The 22190-nt window shown below is 37.4% G+C and overlaps 1 protein-coding gene across 1 annotated transcript in view; it reads right to left on the bottom strand.

Annotated features, from left to right (window-relative positions):
• Window positions 1–22190, bottom strand: part of CATSPERE (catsper channel auxiliary subunit epsilon) — a 174398-nt gene that overhangs the window by 108130 nt on the left and 44078 nt on the right. The window contains exons 6-7 of the mRNA XM_044388000.3: window positions 15488–15512; window positions 6082–6159 (exon numbers count right to left, since the gene is read on the bottom strand). Of these exons, the coding sequence (XP_044243935.3) occupies window positions 6082–6159; window positions 15488–15512 (103 nt within the window). The remainder of the gene's footprint in view (window positions 1–6081; window positions 6160–15487; window positions 15513–22190) is intronic.

Genomic DNA, 22190 nt, shown 5'->3' with positions numbered 1-22190 from the left:
TGTGCTCTGAAAACTATAAAACACTAATGAAAGAAATTGAAGATGACACAAATGATTGGGAAGATATTCCACGCTCATGGACTGGAAGAACCAATATTGCTAAAATGTCTATACTACCCAAAGCAATCTATAGATTTAATGCAATCCCTATGAAAATACCAACAGCATTTTTCACAGAGCTAGACCAAACAATCCTAAAATTTGTATGGACCCACAAAATACCCCAAATAGCCAAAGCAATCTTGAGAAAGAACAAAGCTGGAGGTATCACAATTTCAGATTTCAAAGTATGTTACAAGCTGTAGTTATCAAAACAGTATGGTACTAGCACAAAAAGAGACATAATAGTTCAATGGAATAGAATAGAGAGCCCAGAAATAAACCCACAATTATATGATCAATTAATCTATGACAAAGGAGGCAAGAATACACAATGGGAGAAAGACAGTCTCTTCAACAAACTGTGTTGGAAAACTGGACAGCTACATGCAAAAGAATAAAACTGGACCACTTTCTTACACCGTACACAAAAATAAACTCAAAATGGATTAAGAAACTAAATGTGAGACCTGAAACCATAAAAATCCTAGAAGAGAACACAGGCAGTAATATCTTTGACATCAGCCACAGGAAATTTTTTCTAGATACATTTCCTGAGGCAAGGGAAAGAAAAACAAAAATAAACTATTGGGACTACATCAAAATAAAAAGCTTCTGCACAACAAAGGAAACAATCAACAAAACAAAAAGATAATCTTCTGAATGGGAGAAGGTATTTGCAAGTGATATATTCAAAAAAGGGTTAGTATCCAAAATATATAAAGAATTTATACAACTCAATACCAAAAATACCCCAAATAATAGAGTAAAAAATGGGAAGAAGACATGAACAGTTATTTCTGCCAAGAAGACATACATGGCCAACAGATACATGAAAAGATCTTTAATATCACTATTCATCAGAGAAATGAAAATCAAAACTACAATGAAATATCATCTCACACCTGTCAGAATGGTTAACATCAAAGAAACAAGTGTTGGCGAGGATGTGGAGAAAAAGAAACTCTGGTGCACTGCTGGAGGGAATGCAAACTGGTATAGCCACTGTGGAAAATGGTATGGAGGTTTCTTTAAAAATTAAAGATAGAATTACCATATGATCCAGTAATTTCACTACTGTGTATTTACCCAAAGAAAACAAAAATACTAATTTGAAAAGATATATGCACCACTATATTTATTGCAGGCTTATTCACAACAGCTAAAATATGGAAGCAGCCCAAATGTTCATCGATAGATGAATGGATAAAGAAGATATGGGATATATGTACAATGGACTATTACTCAGCTGTTAAGATGAAGTGAAATCTTGCCATTTGTGATAACATGGAGGGACCTAGAAAATATAATGTTAAGTGAAATGAGTCAGAGAAAGACAAATACCATATGATTTCACTCATATGTGGAATTTAAGAAAACAAATGATCTAAGAAAAAAAAAGACACACAAAAAATCAGACTCTTAACTATAGAGAGCAAACTGGTGATTATCAGAGGGGAGGTGGGTGGGAGAATGGGTGAAATAGGTGAAGGGGATTAAGGAGTGCCCTTGTCGTGATAAGTACTGAGTGATGTATAGAATTATTGCACTATATTGTATAGCTGAAACTAATATAACACTGTACATTAATTATAGAATTAAAAAACAAATAAATTAAAAAAAAGAATAGAAATAATAGAAAATACATTGTCAGAGTATAATAGAATTAAACTAGAAGTCAGTACAGAAAGGTAACGAACAATCCCCAAATACTTGGAAATTGACACACTTTTAAATAACACATGGATCAGGGAAGAAGTCTCGAAAGAAATTTAAAAAGTTTTAAAAATCTGAACTAAATGGAAATACAATAGCAAACAGAAGCCAACAATATGTAAAAAGAATTATATACTATGGCCAACAGGGATTCATTCTTGGTATGCGAGGCTGGTTCAACTTTCCAAAAATCAATCAGTATAATCCACTACGACAGAGCAAAGAATAAAAATCATATGTGCACAGCAAAGGAAATCAAAACGAAAAAACAAAATGAAAGGCAACCTACAGAGTGGGAGAAAATATTTGCAAATCATCTATCTGTTAAAGGGGGTAATATCCAAAATGTATAAAAACTCATACAACTCAATAGCAAAAGAACTAGCAATCCAATTAAAAAATGGGCAGAAGATCTGAACAGACTTTTTCCCAAAGATGACATACAGATAGCCAAAAGGTATATGAAAAGATGCCTCACCTTATACCTGTCACAATGGCTAAAATAAAAAAGATAAGAATAACAAGTGTTGGTGAGGATGTGGAGAAAAGGAACTCTTGTGCCCTGTTGGTGGGAATATAAATGTACATTGCTGCAGCCACTATGGAAAACAGTATGGCGGTTCTTCAAAAAAATAAGAATAGAAATACCATCTGATGCAATAATTCCACTACTGAATATTTACCCAAAGAAAATGGAAACAGTAATCCAAAAAGATCCATGCACCCCTATGTTTATTTCAGCATTATGTACAATAGCCGAGATACAGAAGCAGCCTATCAGAGGATGAAAGGATAAAGAAGTTGTGGTATTTATATTCAATGGACTATGATTTGACCATAAAAAAGGAGGAAAAGTCTCCATTTGCAACAACATGGATGAACCTTGAGGGCATTACGCTAAGTGAAATAAATCAGGCAGAGAAAGACAAATCCTGTAAGATTTGCTTGTAGGTGGAATCTACGAAAGCTGAAGTCAGAGAAACAGAGTAGGATGGTGACTGCAGGGACTGAGGGGGTGAGCAAATGGGGACATGGTGGTCAAAGGGTACAGACTTCCAGTTGTAAGATGAATAAACTCTGGGAATCTAATGTATGGCATGATGCGTATAGTTAAGGACGCAGTACTAAACACTTGAAAGTTAATGAGAGAACAAATCTTAAGTAACCCTACCACAGAAAAGAAACGGTAATTATGTGAGGTGATAAAGGTGTTAAAAAATGCTACTGTGTTGGGGCGCCTCGGTGGCGCAGTGGTTAAGCGTCTGCCTTTGGCTCAGGGCGTGATCCCAGCATTCTGGGATCGAGCCCCACATCAGGCTTCTCTGCTGGGAGCCTGCTTCTTCATCTCCCACTCCCCCTGCTTGTGTTCCCTCTCTCACTGGCTGTGTCTCTATGTCAAATTAATAAATAAAATCTTAAAAAAAAATGCTACTGTGGTAATCATTTCACAATATGTAAGTGTATCAAATCAGCAGTGTGCATTTAAACTTATACAATATTATATATCATTTGCATCTCAACAAAGCTGAACAAAAAAGGAAACCAACACTCATTACAAACAAAACATAAAACAACCCAAAATTCATCAATGGCAGACTGGATAAAAAATGTATAGTATGTTGAAATGATGAAACATCATATAGGAACAAAAATGAATAAACTGTAGGTACATTATAACACAAATAAATCTTATATAGGGTACACCCCCCCAAAGGAATATGTACAATGTATATAAAACATGATTCCATTTATATAAAGCAGAAAAATAAACACAAACCCAAAACCTACTGAACTGCATTGTTTAGGAATCATGAGGCAAATTAAAAATAAAAGCAGAGCAATTATTACCATAAAATTAAGAATAACGGTTACCTTTAGAGGGAACAAAGGGATTATATTCATCAAGTATTTCTAAGGTGGAGGGAGAAATTATGTCCATGCAGGTGGCACACGTGGGGACCTTCCGTACTATCATTAGTGTTTTACTTCTTGGTAGTGGTTATATGGCTAATTATTATCACTCATTAAACTGTATACTAAACTTCTTGCTTTTTTTCTTTATGATACAATTCAGAGTTAAAATGGTAAAGAAAAAAACCTCAAAATAAAACCCTGAACTTTTTAATATTTTTTAACCAAATTGTACAAATAAGTTATTCTGTACCCCACCCCTGCGTTGTACCCCACTGTTGGTCCTCTTTTCCCTGGTGTGGGTGTTGGGCATAGGGTAAGGCTATGGAGGAAGTTAATGAGAGACAGGGATGGGCTGAGGTTCAAAGAGGGAATAAAATACAGGAATGAGTTAAAGATAAGGAAATACTTAGAGTTCAAAGCCAGAGGTGGTTCAGGAAGAGAATGAAGAGTAAAGGGTAGAATTATGATTTGAGTGTCTGTCAGTCACATTAAACATTGGCTGATAAAAATGCAAACAGAATTTACATTTATTTTGCCAGAGCTGTTTTGTTGATGATTTATCAAAACTGTAGCATTAAAATAATGCCCTCAGGGGCGCCTGGATGGCACAGCGGTTGAGCGTCTGCCCTCGACTCAGGGCGTGATCCCGGCGTTATGGGATCGAGCCCCACATCAGGCTCTTCCGCTATGAGCCTGCTTCTTCCTCTCCCACTCCCCCTGCTTGCGTTCCCTCTCTCGCTGGCTGTCTCTATCTCTGTCGAATAAATAAATAAAATCTTTTAAAAAAATTAAAAAAAAAATAATGCCCTCAAACTACTCATATGAAAAAATCCTGATTTGGTTAAGGCAAGCATCTTAGAGGCAGTGATACCTGACTTGAGAAGGAAAACATGAGAAGATGAACATAGGGAAGGAGCAGTTACCATAGAGGGAACAGCATAAGCAAAGACTCAGAGCCATGGAACAGCAGGTGTGTGCAAGGAAACAGCAGGGTGCTGCTGCTGGAGGTAGGACGCGTGGAGAGCTGAGGCCAGAGAAGGGTGGCAGAGACAGCATGTTCCAGGGCTTTGTGTGCCATGTTAAGAGTCAAGAGTCTGCTGTTGGTAACCAAGAGCCATAGAAAAGTTTTATGGGAATGACATGGTTGTGAATAAACATAAAATTAAAAAAAAGCAAAGTATTAGGTATGCATGGACGAAATGTTAAAATGCACATATTTTCATTTAGGTTAGAAATTAAGTCACAGTAATGCCTAAAGTGTTTAATTACAATTGAATAATTGTATTCCCTCTAAAGCCACTTGCCAAATAAAACAATTGATTGATAGGTCCATCATTCTGATTTCTCAGTCCATCTCTTATGAATTTCATTAGCAAGAGGCATGGAACATGCTATTCAAAAATCAGATCTTGTCTCATCAAGACATAGTATCATATGAGATTAAAATCGTTCATTTTGTGTTTCTCTTCATACATTTTAATTGTAACAGAAGACATAACTTAAATCATGAAAGAGGTAAATTTGTAACAAATAAGAGAACGGACTTACGATGGGATATGTCCTGATAAACCCATCATAAACTGAAAATGCATTCAATGTGCCTAACCTACCAAACATCATAGCTTAGCCCAGCCTACCTCAAATGTGCTCAAAACACATTAGCCTACCATTGGGCAAAACCATCTAACACAAGGTCTGTTTATGATAAAGTGTTAAATATCTCATGTAAATCATTGAATACTGTACTGAAAGCGAAAACAATGGTTGTATGTGTTCAGAATAGTTTGTGTACTGATCGTTGAGTCTTGTGATCACTGCCGCCACCCAGCGTCATGCGATGGTATCATACCACATCCTGCTAGCCCGCTAGTCTGGGAAAAGACCCAAGTTCAGAGAACAGTTTCTACAGAATGTGCATCACTTTTACACTATGGTAAAGTTGAAAAGCCATAAGTCAAGCCACCATAAGTTGAAAACCATCTGTATTTATCTGCTGTGCGGTACCTTTAGTAAATGCACTAGTTTGCAAGTGGTAAAGGATTCAGTAAGGGACTGGACAGATTTTTGAAGGATGATTTTAAGATAGATGCACAAGGAACACCTTAAAGCACTTTGAAGGTTAGCATCTTCATGAATAACGCAGTTCATAGAAATTACAGACAATGCTCAATAGAATTCAACAGAAAGATTTATAATTGTGGATTGCTCAAAATCTCTACAGTGGCTAAAAATAATGGACAATTAAGGTGTGTTTAATTAGTTCTGGAAATGCTTAAAATAGATGATTCAAAGCCCTTAAAAAGGAAACATAGATATTGCTTTATTTGTGATAATAATAACGTTTCCACCTACTAGTGAAGGTTCATTCGCATTCCATAGCAGCTCACTGGGGTCTGCATTTTCTGGATCATATATCCATATAACCACCACCTACAAAATAAAAAGTGTTTGCATTTCTTTACATTTTGGACAAATTTCATTTTTAGTTGTGGCAAAACTCAACCATAAAAGTGTTTTTATTTATTTAAAAAATTTTGATTATCCCATTAAAAATATCAAAAGTGATACGTGTTGTTTTCAACAAGTGAAACAAACCAAAGACCTATGAAGGAAGGCCTGAGGTAACCAATGTTAAAACCCTGTATGAATGTACATATCTCTTTCTCTACAATCATAATTAGACACAGCAACCCCTCACCCCCTCACTTTTTACAAAAATGAAATCACACAATGCATGTTATTTCTAATTTGCTTTTGTTACTTATATGCCATGGTCATTTCAATAGACGTAGATCTAATTTTTTTCTTTTTTGTTAATTTTTTTCTTGAATAGACAATTTATTCACATAGTTAAAAAACAAATTACATTAAAAATGAAGTAAAAATTGTCACTCCCACTCTGTATTCCATCACTCAATCCCCACAAGCCCACTGCACCCCACAAGTATCTACTATTAGTAAGTTTTCTTGTTTATATTTCTGTAAAATTTTTGAGCATAACTAAGATGTTATTTTTTCTTTTTATATAAATGTAAGTATGCTAACCACATTTTTTCAAACATTATATTCTTCACTTAAAGTTTTATCTTAGAGATCTTTACATATTCTCATTAACTTTTCTACTGCTTATTATTCCAAATTATGGAGGAATCATAATTAACTAGTAACCTACTAATAAACATTCGTTCTCAATCCTTTGCCATTATAATCAGTGCTATAATGAGCAAATTGTGTTATTTTGACCTTGGAGTATACCTGAAAGTGTAACTGTTGAGGCATATGGTACATGCATTTGTAATTTTCATAGATACTGCTAAACTCCACCAATATACCGTCACACCAGCAATGTATGAGATTTCTTCCTTCTTCACAGCCTTCCCAACATTGTGCGTTGTCACATTGCCAGTCCGATGGGTGAAAAATGGTACTTTGATGCAGTTTTAACCTGCATCAATTTTATTATAAAAAAAGTTTGAACATCTTTCCATATGTTTAAGTTCCACTTGTATTTCCTGTCTTGTGAACTATTTGTTCATTTCTGTTACTTATTTTCCATTTTTCTATGGGGTTGTTAGTCTTTTATTTATTAATTTTGGGAAGTTCTTTATGTTAAGACCTTCTACATCTATGTTTTATATCTTGATCTGTGTTGTGGTTATGTGGATATATATACACACATATATGAAGATTTTATTCCTTTTATAATTATATGACATTCCTACCTATCCTATTTCACCTGTTTGCCTTAATTCTATATTGTCTCTATATACTGCTGCCCTCCCTCCTTTCTTCCTTTCTTTCCTTCCTTCCTTCTATAGCAGGGTTTTATTTCTCCTTTATATTTCCTTCACCTATTAAGCCTCTCTCAATCTATGTAACTTGATTTAAACAACTAGTGTGTATCCTTCCCTATCTTTCTCCCTAAATATTTACATGTATTTTTAAAAAGAGGCATTTTAAGAGTTTTAAAACTCTTCCCACATTCTGTTATACATATTATAATAACACACTTCCCACATTTTCTTTTTCTCATGCATATACATCATTGAAATTCCCCAGTGTCAACTTTTATAAGGACTGAATAATATTCTACAGGTGTACAACATACTAATTCAATAGTGCCATACATCACCCAGTGTCCCTCATTCGATAAAATCTAAGAGTGGCTCTTGCTACAGGTTTTGTGTCTTTCTTGTTAAATTTATTCATGTTTTATATTCTTTATTGCTATTATAAATTTACAATATTGTACATTTTTTGTCTTACTACTTATACTATTATGTTCAAGATAATGTTAATTAATAATGATGACACTGAGCACATCTGTCCAGTTCCTGATTTTAGTTGAATCAGAATTATTTCATAATTTATAATAAACATTTTCAGTTATTTGAAAAGTCAGTGTTTTTTATTAAAATCAAGTGGTTTCCTTCTAAACTTGCTTCGCTTGGTGTTTTCATTAGGAATGGCTATTCATAATTTTTAAATTTACTATGTGATCATTTATTTTCTTCTTTATTGTGTTGTTGGAATGGATATTGTTGTCAGATTTCTTGGTATTGAACCAGTGTTGCATTCTCGAAGATATTATTTTAATATATTGCTGGATTCCATTCGCTAATATTTGTCCAGAATTTTTGCATCTATATATACAAGGATATTGGTCTACACTTTCTTCCCTTCCTCCCTTCCTAACTTTCTGTTTGCCTGCTTTTGGTTTTAAAGTAGTGTTGGATTCAGGAAATGAATTGAGGAAACTTTCTATCTTCATTATGATCAGGTGAGACTATATTGTTAAGCACAGATGATATCATTTTCCTCTTCGTAGATTTTTCTGTTATCATGAAATAATTTCCCTCTTTATGTCTTTTAAAGTTTTGGGGCTTCATGTATCTTTTATTTGACATTCATATCATCACCCCAGTTTCCTTTTGATAGTATTAATCTGTTTGCATCATTTCTTTCCAAATTTTGTGTTACTCTTTGTTAACTATGTAGCTTTTACCAAAATCAGATTTCTGAAGTTTTTGTCATTTAATGGGTGAATTTAATCCAATCACAATTTTGATTACTAATTTAATTTAAATGATTTTGAAAATCTTATTTTTGTGTCCCTATATCCTATGTTTTAATTTTTCTTTATTTAATGTTTCATTACCTCCTATTAAATTGTTAGCATTTTAAAATTTCTTCTTCCAGAACTCTACTTTTTAGCAATTACATATTTATTTCTATGACTTTAATAGGCAGTCTTACATTTTTACATGCATATTTAATGTAGGCTAAAGTTGATCCAGTATCCCTATCCTGAATGCTTATAAGGACCTCAAACAATTTCTTTTTTTAAAATAATGTTTATTTTGTTATATTAGTCACCATACAGTACATCCCCAGTTTTTGATGCAATGTTCCATGATTCATTATTTGCGTATAACACCCAGTGCGCCATGCAATATGTGCCCTCCTTACTACCCATCACAGGCCTATCCCAATCCCCCACCCCCCTCCCCTCTGAAGCCCTCAGTTTGTTTCCCAGAGTCCACAGTCTCTCATGGTTCATTCTCCCTTCTGTTTAGCCCCCCTTCATTCTTCCCTTCCTTCTCCTACCAATCTTCCTATTTCTTATATTCCATAAATGAGTGAAACCATATGATAATTGTCTTTATCTGCTTGACTTATTTCATTTAGCATAATCTCCTCCAGTCCTGTCCATGTTGCTGCAAATGTTGGGTAGTTGTTCTTTCTGATGGCTGAGTAATATTCCATTAGGACCTCAAACAATTTCAAACCCAAATGCCCCTTCATTTTCCACTCTTTTCTTGGCTAGCTTTTTAATTTTATTTTGTTTAAAAAACCATTATTGAAAGCTTTGATTGTCAATGCTTATTTAAATTTATTAGTATATTATATAGCTCATTTGTTCGCCGTTATTTACTACATCCTGTACTTTAGTTTTTCAGAGTACTCATGTCTTCAGTTGTGAAGAATTCTCCATAATCATCTCTTTCGGTATTATGTCCAACTCACTTTATTCCCCTTTTGGAACTCCTATTATAGTATGATAAACTGTCTCAGTCTATCCTCTATGTCTCTTAATTTTTTAGATGTTTTCCATATCTTCACTTTTATAAAGTGCATTCTGCATGATTCCTATTCCAAATCACTAAATCTGCAATTTTCTCAACTGTGTCTGGTGTTCCATTGAAACTGTTATTGAATTTTTATTTTTAGATGCCTATTTTTTCATTTCAAGACATTTTAGTGAGAGGTTTTTCAATTTCTGAATGCTGTATAATTGTTTTTTTAATTTTAATTCCTGGATTTAGTAGTCTTTCAGATGGTTCTCATTCCTTGTTTTCAGTAGTATGAACTTTCTCCATTTTTATGTGTCCATTCCAGACTGTTTCTTGTGGTTTATACCTTTTCCTTTGAGGTTATTTTCAGAGGGTTTGTTTTCTAGGAGGATCTTATACACTCTGGGTTATGGAAATGAGTTTTGCAGTCACCTCTGCCTGGGCCCTACGTGTTTCACTGCTTGCATTTTTGTGTTTTAGGTTCTTTAACCTCTTGGGCTACTGAACTTGGACGTCCGCCTCATACTTCATGTAGTTAACTCCTTATGCATTTATAGCCCCCGGAGGATGTATCACCTCTTTGGAATTACTAGAAGCCTGTGAGTGGAACTTTACTATTTCCCACTTTAGAGACATTTTGTAAATCTAGTATCATGTAAGGAGATTAGTTTCAGCTCCTCCTTCTCTCATAGGTTGGAGGCCTTCATTTTCTATCCTTATACATACAATAAAACATCACCCCTATCTAGTAGGGCTTATATTCTATTATTCCTAGTTCCGAAGTTGATGTTAAAACTCTGGCTTTAAGTTCTTTAATTATTTCTCACACAAATGCACCTATGTTGATGTGAAAGTGTATACTAGCATTCTCCACACATATTTTCTAAAGGCTTTTCTTTGTTTCGAGTGAGATGGAGGTTATTCTGTATTATTTGGGTCTGTAATATGTACTCTACTTCTAGAATTTTCCCTCTATCTTCTATATTAAAATTATCCAATGATAAACACTCTCTTGTTTTTCACTGTTCTAGCTTTAATAAGAAATTTATATCATCAGTTGGATTTGGGATAAGTGTACACACGGACACATGGGCTCATTCAACTATCTTGATCTACTATTGGAGGTTTATTTGTTTATTTATTTTTCACATGCTAGGACAAAAGTACTGCTTAAATTATGTTAATTTAAAAATTATGTACATATATGCATGTTGTGGGCCTGTGTCTGCCTGTGGACTTTGCTGCTGAGGCACCTGCTGCGGAGCTGGGCAGAGGGGAGCAGACAGCAACTCCCTGGGATGGGAATAATAGCAGGTGGTGGGGAAACAAGTGTCCTCTGTCATGCTTCCATGGCAGGGCCTATGGCTGAAACCTTGAAGTGTTGGCAGGTCCCTTCTGTGTGCTTTAGCTGAATGACTCCGAGACTGTAACTCAGACAATAGTTTTGCCAGCCTCCACTTCATCACTCTCAGGAACCACATCCTGGAGTACAAGGAAATAAAAAAACAGGAAGCCAGAGAAAAGGTGCTGTTTTTACTTCTCCCTTGTGAATGACTTCTTAGAATCAGGAAACCAGAACAAAGGCCTTGTCTTTAGCTTCTCTTTTGGGAACTTCTTTCTCATTCAGGGTCTTGTCGAGTTCCTCTTCAACATTTCCCTGGGTGTAGGAGTCAGGGGATGATCCAGAATTTGAAGAAAAATTCATAGATTACTGGCTTATTATAAAAAGATCTAACTCAAGAATAGCCAGATGGAAAAGATGCAGAGGGAAGGCATGGGCAAAGGGTGAGGAGCTTCCATCCCCTCTCTTGGTGCTCATTCTCCCTGATTATCCATGTGTTCACCAACCAGGGAGCTCTCTGAACTCTGTCCCCTTGGGGTTTTATGGAGGCTTCATTATACCAGGAGGTTTATTTATTGATTATAATAGTTATTATTATTTTATTGCCTTTATAGTAAGTCACTGCTTTGAAAAAATTATACTCTCTATAGAGCTTTAATTTCCAAATATTATCACCTTATTTCAATTTTTAAAAATTTCAATCTGCTATTTTAGGATGGAATGTTCTCAATATATCTGTTAAGTCCATTTGGCCCAATGTACCAAGCAAAGCCAGTGTTTCCTTGTTGATTTTCTGTTTACATGATCTGTCCATTGATGTAAGTGGGATGTTAAAGTTCCCTATTATTAATGTATTATCAATTAGTTCCTTTATGTTTGTTATTAACTGTTTTATGTATTTGGATGCTCCTGTGTTGGGTGTATACATATTTACAATTGTTACATTTTCTTGTTGAATTGTCCTTTTTATTATTATATAGTGTCCTTTTTTGTCTCTTGTTACATTCTTTGTTTTGAAGTCTATTTTGTCCAGTATGAGTATTGCTACTTATATTTAGGTCTGAAATAAGTCTTTTGTAGGCAGCATGTAGATGGGTGTTGGGTTTTTATATATTCTGTCACAATACATCTTTGCATTGAAACATTTAGTCCATTTACATTCAAAGTAATTATTGATAGATACTTACTTATTGTCATTTTATTATCTGCTTTGTGATTGTTTCTGAAGATTTTCTCTGATCCTTTCTCTTTTTCATGGTTTGCTGATTTTCTTTAGTGATATGTTTGGATTTCTTTCTCTTTATTCTTTGTATATTTATTAGTGGTTTTTGATTTGTGATTTCCATTAGGTTTGTATATAACCTCTTCTGCATGTAGCAGTCTATATTAAGTTCATGGTCATTAAAAGTTTGAATGCATTCTTTACTCTCCCCACATTTTAGATACATGTTGTTATATTTCACATACTTTTATTTTGTGAATCGCTTGACTGTTTTTTTTTTTTTTTACAGAAATATTCATTTTTACTGCTTTTGTGATTCTTACTTTTATACTGTCACCTTTGGTCTTTCCTTTCCACCCAAAGTGTCCCTTTTAATATTTCTTGCAGGGCTGGTTTAGTGGTCATGAACTCCTTTAGTTTTTGTTTCTCTGGGGAACTCTCTTCTCCTTTTCTGAAGGTTAACCTTGCTGGACAGAGTATTCTCAACTGTGGATTCTTCCCATTCAGCACTTGGAGTGTATCATACCACTTCCTTCTGGCTTGGAACATTACTGCTGAAAAATCTGCTAGCCTAATGGGTTTTCCCTGGTAAGTTACTGTCTTCTTTTATCTTGTCTTTTGTTTTTCTTTATCACTATATTTTGCCAATTTAATTACAACATGTCTTGGTGTTTGTCTGCTTTTGTTGATTTTGATGGGGGTTCTCTGTGTCTCCTGGATCTGGATATCTGTTTCCTTCCCCAGATTAGGGAAGTTTTCAGCTATTGTTTCTTCAAATACATTTTCTGACCCATTTTCTCTCTCTCCTTTTCCTGGGACTTCTATAATACAAACGTTATTATGTTTTATGGAGTCACTGAGTTCCCTAACTCTATTCTTGTTTTGCATAATTCTTTTTTATCTCACGTTTAGTTTGATTGCTTCCCATCATTCTGTCTTCTGGATTACTAATTCATTCCTATCCTTCTTCCAATCTCTGTTCATTTCATGAAGCATGTTTCTCATTTTCTTTATTGTGCCCTTTATCTCTGCTATGCTGTTCCTTATGTCTGTGTTAAGGATCTCACTCATGTCTTCTGCTCTTCTCAGGTCCAGTGAGTATCCTTATGAGCAATGCTTTAAATTCTCTACCAAGGCATGTTACTTATATCTGTTTCACTTAGATCTCTGGTTATGGCCTTGTCCTGTTCTTTCACTTGGGATAAATTTCTCCGTCTTCTTATTTTGTCTACATCTCTGTGGCTGTTTCTGTGTGTTAGGAATGTTAGCTATGTCTCCTGTTCTTGAGGGTAATGGCCTTATGAAGAAGAGGTCCTGTAGTGCCCCGCCATGTAATGTCCCCTGTTCCCCAGGATCTGGTGCTTCTGGAAATGTCTCCAATGTGTGCTGCATGTACTCTGCTGTTTTATCTTGGCTGCTTTATCCTTCAGGCCAGTTATCTGCAGAGTCTCTCTATGCCTATTGTAGGCAGTGTTTGGTCCCTGGCTATAATACGGCATGTTTTAGCTAGATGTGTTTTGGTCTGTTTCTGATATGAGACTTGTTGCCACTGCTGGCAGAACAGAGGCCCTGCAAAATTCCCACAGTGGGATGTGTGGTGTGAGCAGGGGTTTGGGTGGTATCCTGGGGAAGGTGGCCTGCTGCACTGGGACTGGGCAAGTATGTTTCAGATGGGTGGTTCCACTGGAGTGTGTGTGGAGGATAGGGTTTGATATATACAAGTTAGTTAGCAAATGTCGGCACTGCACTGGTTTCTGCAGGTGACCCCATGTTTGCTGAGGGTCGGGGCGGGGGGAATGGTTCTGGGCAATTCCTTTGTTCCCAGAGATGTCTCTCCATGAATGCTGCCTCTCTGGGACTCACAAATGAGTGAATAACCTTCCCAATGTGTGTTGCAGGCACTCTTCCCATCACTGTTTCCATGCTGTATTTCTGCTAGTTATTGTCCTGACTTCTCCCCAAGAGCAGTGCAGTCGCCTCTGGACTGTATTCCAGTCAAGCTCACTGACCTTTAAAACTCCAGACTGCAAGAACTCACAAAATTCAGCCCCTCTCACTTTCCAAGCCAATTGGTATGAGGATTCATTTTTCCTGTGTGCTCCCCTGTGTGCTAGTCTATCTCTCAAACTTCTCTGCAACCATGGCTTCCTCCTTTCCATGGGGGCCATGATCTGTTTCTCTCCCAAACTGCATCTCTGCACTTCCTACCTTCTCCATTGTGGCTTCTTGTCTACCTGTAGTTGTGGAGTCTTCAGGTCAACTTCTGGTGTATTTAGGATAATTTGATAGTATCTAATTGTATTCATGGAAAGAGGCAAGCCTGGAATCCTCCTACTCCACTGCCATCTTCCATCCTTGGACTAGATTTTTTTAAAATTTAAATTCAATTAGCCAACATACAGTACATCATTAGTTTCATATGTAGAGTTCAATAATTCATCAGCTGCATATAACAACTAGTGCTCATCACATCACCTCCTTAAAACCCATCACCCAATTACCCCATCCCCCCTCCCACCGCCCCTCTAACAACCCTTAGTTTGTTTCCTATAGTTAAGAGTCTCCCCTTCATAGCCTTAAAAATTATTGAGATTCTCACAGAGCTTTTGTTTTATGTGGGTTAGATCTATCAATATTTACCATGTTACCATGTAACAAATTAAAACTGAGAAGATTTGAAGATATTAATTTATCTTAAAAACTATAATAAACCCATATATGTTAACATGATATATATTTTTAAAAATAACTATTTTTAGAAAAAAATTAGAAAAGTGGTTGTTTTAGATTATAAAATGTCTTTAATATCTGTCTTAATAGAAGACAGCTGAATTATCATCTGTGCTCCTACATTCAAGCTATTGGTATATGTTGTTTTGGTGGAAGCATGTGGAGAAAATCTACCCTCACACAGATATGTGGTTGGAAAAGGGTAGACCTCATGGATCTCCTGAAAAGATCTGTGGAGCTCTAGGGCTCCTCAAACCATATCTGTGCTCCAAGCAAATTTTGTTGAAAAATTAGTTTGGAAAATTCTCCTTCTGGGAAACACGGAAGATTAGAGAGAAATAATATAGTAGTGATATATGAAGGATATATAAAATTTTAAAAAATGATTACCTGGGTTAAATTGTGATAGAAACTTCTGTTGGGAAAAAGAGGAATCATATTTTAGTAAACAGCACACTAAATATTAGTTTGAATATTACACTTTCAATATATATGTTTCTAAGTCCTTCAATATTCTCCTTATATTCTATTACAGACACATAAGCAATTGAATACTAAATGTTAAGAAAACTACATATGTCTGTAATTAAACATAACTATTGATTTTCACATGTCATCATGTGTCAAAGTGCTGAGAGGCTTGAATCTGCATGCTGCCTTGACAATACTACAAGTTCATGTAGCCAAAGTTGCATGAGTATTAATCTCTAAAAATATGACAGGATCATTCTGCCTAAGAACACCTGTAGTGTTTACATGCTGTAATTTATGTCAGATACAAGTTCATTAATTAGCAATGCAAATCTTTTATTAATCAGCCTTTCAATGTAAATTTTCTAAAAGGGACAACATTCATTTGTATGTTAAGTTGCATGTTTTTTAGAAAGTGATTTTTTTCATTTAAAGACATCTATATTTTCTTTATCATATAATCTCTAAAAGTCAATGCCTCAGGACTATGTTCTTTTATTTGCTGATTGCTGCACAGTGCCCAGTGCATTATTATATATAAAACAAATGAAGATATTTTGGGAGTCAGTAAATATGTATGCAGTGAGTGTCTGAGACCATATAAGGAAAACATTATTTCATACGTTCAATCTGATTTTAGAAAAAGAAATGAAAATAAGTACTATAAATCTTGATAGACAAATGTGCTAAGAGTTCACAGAGTACTAAGTTGATCAAAAAGATCCGTAGCTCCAGAGCTGGATGTCTGCCCTGCGTTATGCTACTTGTCAGAGCTGCAGGAAATAAGAACAGAAGTGGGTCACTGAGTTACCTGTCTATCTGGAAAGGAATATTTAAAGGGAAAAGGAGAAATGTACTGATAATATGAGAAAGGCTTTATTTAGTATTAATACTAAAAAGGTTATAAAAAGTAACCTTGTAGAGAGATAGTATCAGCTGATGTTAAAGTAACAACCTTGGTTCCCATGGAAGATTAGCAACATTCTGTTGGCTCTTTTATCAGTTTGCTTGGCTTTCTTGAGTTGGTGCACAGAATGAAGTGTAGAGTGAAAAGAAGGCCAAGGAAAGAAACCTGAATGGAGCTGACAGTTAAGGTAAGGACAGATCATAAAAAGCCAAGGAAAGAAACTGGGAAAGGATCATTATAGAAATAGAAGAGGCTGGTATCACCAAGATGGTGCAGTAGGAGAAGCCAGGCTCTGTGTCTCCACAAAAATCAACAAATAGACAGCTATCTACAAACAGTTCTGGATTGCTCAAGAGTCAACTTAAGAAACTTCAACATAGTGGAACAAAAACCTGAGAACAACTGGACAAGAAAGGAAGGAAGAATGCTTCATTTTGTCCTTATCCTCCCATCCACCGAGCTGGCACTGATCAGTGCCAAGAGGTAACTCACCAGCTAGCATTCCCCTCCCCAGGAAAGGGAGAGCAGGGAGAGTGACCAGTTTCCCCAGCTTTCCTGGGTATTACATGAAGGACCTGCTTTAGTTTCATCCCACCCAGGGAACAGCAAAGCTGAGATGTATAGAGATGACTAGGAACAAGGAAGAAGGGTGGAGACTACCAGTATTAGCCACACTGTGGGAGAAACCAGGGTTCCCAGTGACCTGCTCTGTACAGAGGACCTGGCAACTTTCACCACAGAAGAAACCAGTGATCAGTACAGCTACCATGGACCCCTGCAGACTTCACTAGTTTTCACCCCACAGGTTTTGCATTTGCAGATGCCAGCTGCCCGCACCCATTCCCCTCCCCTCACCCCTGCCAGAGAATGGGACCCACACAGACAGCTAGCCCCAGCCTCTGCACCTGTGCAAGTGCAAGATGCAGCCTAGAACCCCACAGCTGACAGCCACCCCCTTGTGGGTGCTTGGGGGCTAGCTTCTCCAAATGTGTACCTATAGGCCTCTCAGCCCAACTTCCATTACTTGCTCTGCTACCATGAGCATGTCTGTGGCAAGACCCTGCAGTTGTGGGAATGCATCCCAATGGCCAAGGCTCTCAAAGGTGTTTGTGAGCCCAGACCTGGCCCTGTCTACTATCACTGGCCTCCACTGCTGTGCCTGCATCCATGGTGAGACACCAAAGCCACAGAAGTGCACTTAGACAGTCAGGACTCCTATAGCTGCTAGTGTGCCTGCATTCAGCCTGGCCCTTGCCCTCAACAGTATGTGTGTTTCTGAAACTGACTCTGTGCCAGTGCACAGAAAACTACAGCAGGCCCTCACAGCTGAGTATGTGCACACCACTGGCTTGGGCCACTATCACTTCCGGCTCTGGTCCCTAGTCACTGGACCTGGAGGATCTGCTGAGAACCCTGACAGCCCTTACAGTGACTATGGACTGACACATAACCCTGACACCACCAAAGGAACACTGTAAATTCCAGTAATGTATCCCCCAAAATGGAGATAAGAATCCTAAAAAGGAATTCAAAATAACAGTTCTAAAGATGCCCAGAGAGCTACAGGAGAACAAAGATCAACAACTTAATGATAGCAGAAAAACAATAGAAGAACAAAATGAGAAGTTCGAAGATAGAAAACATCAAAAAATAAAAAAAACCCAGAAATTTTGGAGCTAAGGAATACAATGACTATGCAGAAGAATTTATAAGAGGGCTCCAACAGCAGCCTGGACCAAACAGAAGAAAGAATCAGTGAACTGGAAGACAGATCATTTGCAATTACCCAGTTCAGGAAATAAAAAATAAAAACAAAATAAAAAGGAATGATCAAAGCCTGTGCGACTTATGGGATACCATTAAGAGAAACAATCTATGCATCACTGGGGTCCCAGAGAGAGAAGAGAAGGGAAAAAAGATTAAATGGCTGAGAACTTCCCAAACCTAGGGAAAGATTTGATATTCAAGTTCATAAAACTGTCACCGCAAAATTTCAATAGAAAATTATCTTTTCCACAACCATTATAATAAAACTGTCTAAAACCAAAGACAAAAAGAATTTTTAAAGCAGCAGGAGAAAAAAAATTCTCTCATACAAAGGAATCCCCCTTAGGTGAACAGTGGATTTTCTCAGCAGAAACCTTACAGGTCAGGAGAGTGTGAGATGATATATTCAAAGTGCTAAAAGAAAAAACTGCCAACCAAGAACACTTTACCAGTAAATCTGTCCTTCAGAAATGAAGGCAAGATAAAGACTTTCCCAAACAAAAGTTGAGGGGGTTTATCACTACTAGACTCGCCTTACAAGAAATGCTGAAAGGAGTTCTTCAAGCGGAAATAAAAGGCCTCTAATAAGTAAAAAGAAAACATGAACTAGGGATGTACTGTATGGTGACTAACATAATATAATAAAAAATATTATTAAAAAAGAAAACATGAAAATATATAACACGCTAGTAAAGGTAAGTATATGATGAGATTCTGAGTAAGTTAATATTGTAAAAGGTAGTGTGTTAGCCACTTACCTTTAGTATAAAAGTTAAAGAACAAAATTATTAAAAATAGTAATAGCTACAATAATTTGGTAACAGATACACAACATAAAGAGATGTAGAGTTCTGGGAAGATGGCAGAGTTGAAGGATACTGAGCTCACTACATCCCACAGACACGCTGGGACAACAGCCGTATGAGAGCAACTAACACCGAAAATGACCTAAAAACTGCAGAACAGACTTTCCACAGTTAATCACAGAGAGGAGGCCACATCAAAAAGGGTAGGAGGGGCAGAAACGTGGTTGGAAACCAAATACTCTAGCGAGATTAACCAAAGACAGGAGGAACACCGCAAGCATGGAGAAGCAAGAGCATTAGACTCCACACCAGGCACCCCAGGTATGCGGCACCCAAACTGGGAAGATGAGTACCCATGACATTTGGCTCTAAAAACCGGTGGGGCTCAATTTCATGAGTTTTTATAATCAGCAGTGCTTAACTCTGAATACTGAAAAAAATCAGTGGGCTTGGCTCCAGGAGAGCCAGAGGGCAAGAGACAACTGAATCCCTACCCTTAAAGAGCCAGCATAGTGAATAACCCAGCTACAATATAGCATAGAAGCAGCAAGTTGGAAAGGGCCCAAGGTATATGGCAGATTTATTTACTAATCTCAGAATGTGCACTGGAGGGGCAGGGAGGATCTTTGGGACACATCTCCAAGAACAAAAGAGCTGGCAGGCACCATTTCTCTGCCCCCACCCCCACCCCCCCCCCGACCCCGGCCAGCCTAGACAGCTGAAACTTGTGGGAACCAGCATGAACACAATCCACATATCTTGCTAACACTGTATGTTCCGTCTCCACAGTCTCCTGTGTGCCTACCCCATCCAACCCACCCCACTTGGCAGGGGTCCCTTTAAAGTGGCTCCTGCCCCAATACACCTTGCAAAAGCAGTCTTGGCAGGGAGAGGGGCTCTCCAAAGTGACTCCAGCCTGGGGGAGAGGGGAAGATCACTCACACACACACACACACACACACACACACACACACACACACGTGTTCCCAGAGTCCCAGCTGAACCTTGTAGCTGGCAGTGCAGAGCGAGGGCCCTGCTAGTCGGTGTGACTGCAGTTCCAGCACACATACTGGGGGCAGGCATCTGGTCTGACTATGCCCTTACTCACCAACAGAAAACTCTCAAGGGCAGCACAGGAAAAAAGCCCTGCAGTTCAATGTGACCGCAGCACCCACAGACAGACTGGGGGCAAACTTTGAGTCCCACTGCCAACTTCATCCACCAACAAAAGCCTCCCAAGGGACGGGCAGGGAGAGCACCCTGCAGGCTGGGGCAAGCGCAGCCCCAGCAAATGGAATGGGTCTAACTGCCAGATCTACCCACCAATGAAGGCCTTTTGGGACAAGGAAGGGAGGGTGCCCTGTCGGTTGGTGAGACTGCAGCTGAGGACAGGCAACTGGTCTAACTTTTGAAACTGCCATTCTGCAAGCCCACAGCGGCTCCAGATTGGTCCCTTAATAGCACAGGGACTAAATCCCACCAGATGCACCCACAAAAGGCAAAAGTGGGCCAATGCAGGTCACTGGACTGAAGGCAAATGTGGCTCAGCCACAATATAGGACATAAACAACCCACACAGGAGACACCCTAAGTTCCTGGTTCTGGTGAACCTAATGGCAACCACAAATCAAAAACGTTTAACAGATACACAATAAATAAAGAGAAAGGATCCAAGCATATCACTGAAGAAAGCCATCAAACCACAGAGGAATTGACAAAAAAAAAAAAAAAAAAAAAAAAAAAAAAGGAACCAAGAGGAACTATGAAAACAACCATAAAACAAGTAACAAGATGGCAATAAGTACACACCTATCAATGTTACTCTAAATGTAAAAAAAGTAAGTGCTCCAATCATCTGTGTCAAAAGACATAGGGTTAATGAATAGATAAAAAGTAAGATGTATCTATATGCTGCCTATAATAGAATCACTTCAGACCCCTAAACACATGCAGATTGAAGGAGAGGGGATGGAAAAACATTTATCATGCAAATGGAAGTGAAAAGAAAGCTGAGGTGGCAATACTTACATCAAACAAAACAGACTGAAACAAAGACTAACAAGAGGCACCTGGGTGGCTCAGTGAGTTAAGCGTGGCTTAACCATGATCATGGCTCAGGCCATGATCCGAGTTTCCTGGGATCAAGCCCCACATCAGGCTCTCTGCGTGGCAGGGAGGCTGCTTCTCCCTCTCCCTCTGCCTGCTGTTCCCCCTGTCTGTGCTCTCTCTCTCTCTCTATGTCAAACAAATAAATAAAATTAAAAAAAAAAACAACAACCAAAGACTAACAAGAGAGAAAAAAGAACACAGCATAATGAAAGAGGGAACAATGCAATAAGAGGACATAACAATTGTAAATATTTATGCACCCAATATGAGAGCACCTATATATATAAAGCAACTATTAACAGACATAAAGGATGAAATTGACAGTAACACAATAATTGAAGGGGACCTTAACACCTCACTTACATCAATGGGCAGATCACAGAGACAGAAAATCAACAAGGAAACAGTGGCTTTGAATGACACATTAAACCAGATGGATCTAACAGATATTCAGAACATTCCATCCAAAAAGAGCAAAATACCCATTCTTTTCAAGAGCCCATTACACATTTTACAAAATAGGTCACATGTTAGACAGCAAAACAAGTCCCAATAAATTAAAAAAGACTGAAATCACATCATGCATTTTTCCTGACCACAATGGTATGTATGAAACTAGAAATGAATCACAAGAAAAAATCTGGAAAGGACACAAATACATGGAGGCTAAATAACATGCTATTGAACAATAAATAGTTAAATGAAGAAATCAAAGAGGAAATAAAAAAATATAAGGAGACAAATAAAAATGAAAACACAATGGTCCAAAATCTTTGGGATGCAGCAAAAGTTGTTCTAATAGATGCCTAACTCAAAAAATAAGATCTCAAATAAACAAGCTAACCTTACACCTAAAGGAGCTAGAAAAAAGAAGCACAAAGCACAAAGTCAGTAGAAGAAAGAAAATAATAAAGATTAGAACAGAAATAAATGAAATCAAGACTTAAAAAACCAATAGAATAGATTGATAAAACCAGGAGTTAGTTCTTTGAAAAGATCAACCAAATTGACAAGCCTTTAGCTGGACTCATCA

This window comes from Ursus arctos, unplaced genomic scaffold, assembly GCF_023065955.2.
Source record: "Ursus arctos isolate Adak ecotype North America unplaced genomic scaffold, UrsArc2.0 scaffold_2, whole genome shotgun sequence".
In the NCBI taxonomy this organism is placed as follows: Eukaryota; Metazoa; Chordata; class Mammalia; order Carnivora; family Ursidae; genus Ursus; species Ursus arctos.
Note: the sequence above shows the minus strand (reverse complement) of the source record. Positions and strands in the feature narration are given on the sequence as shown.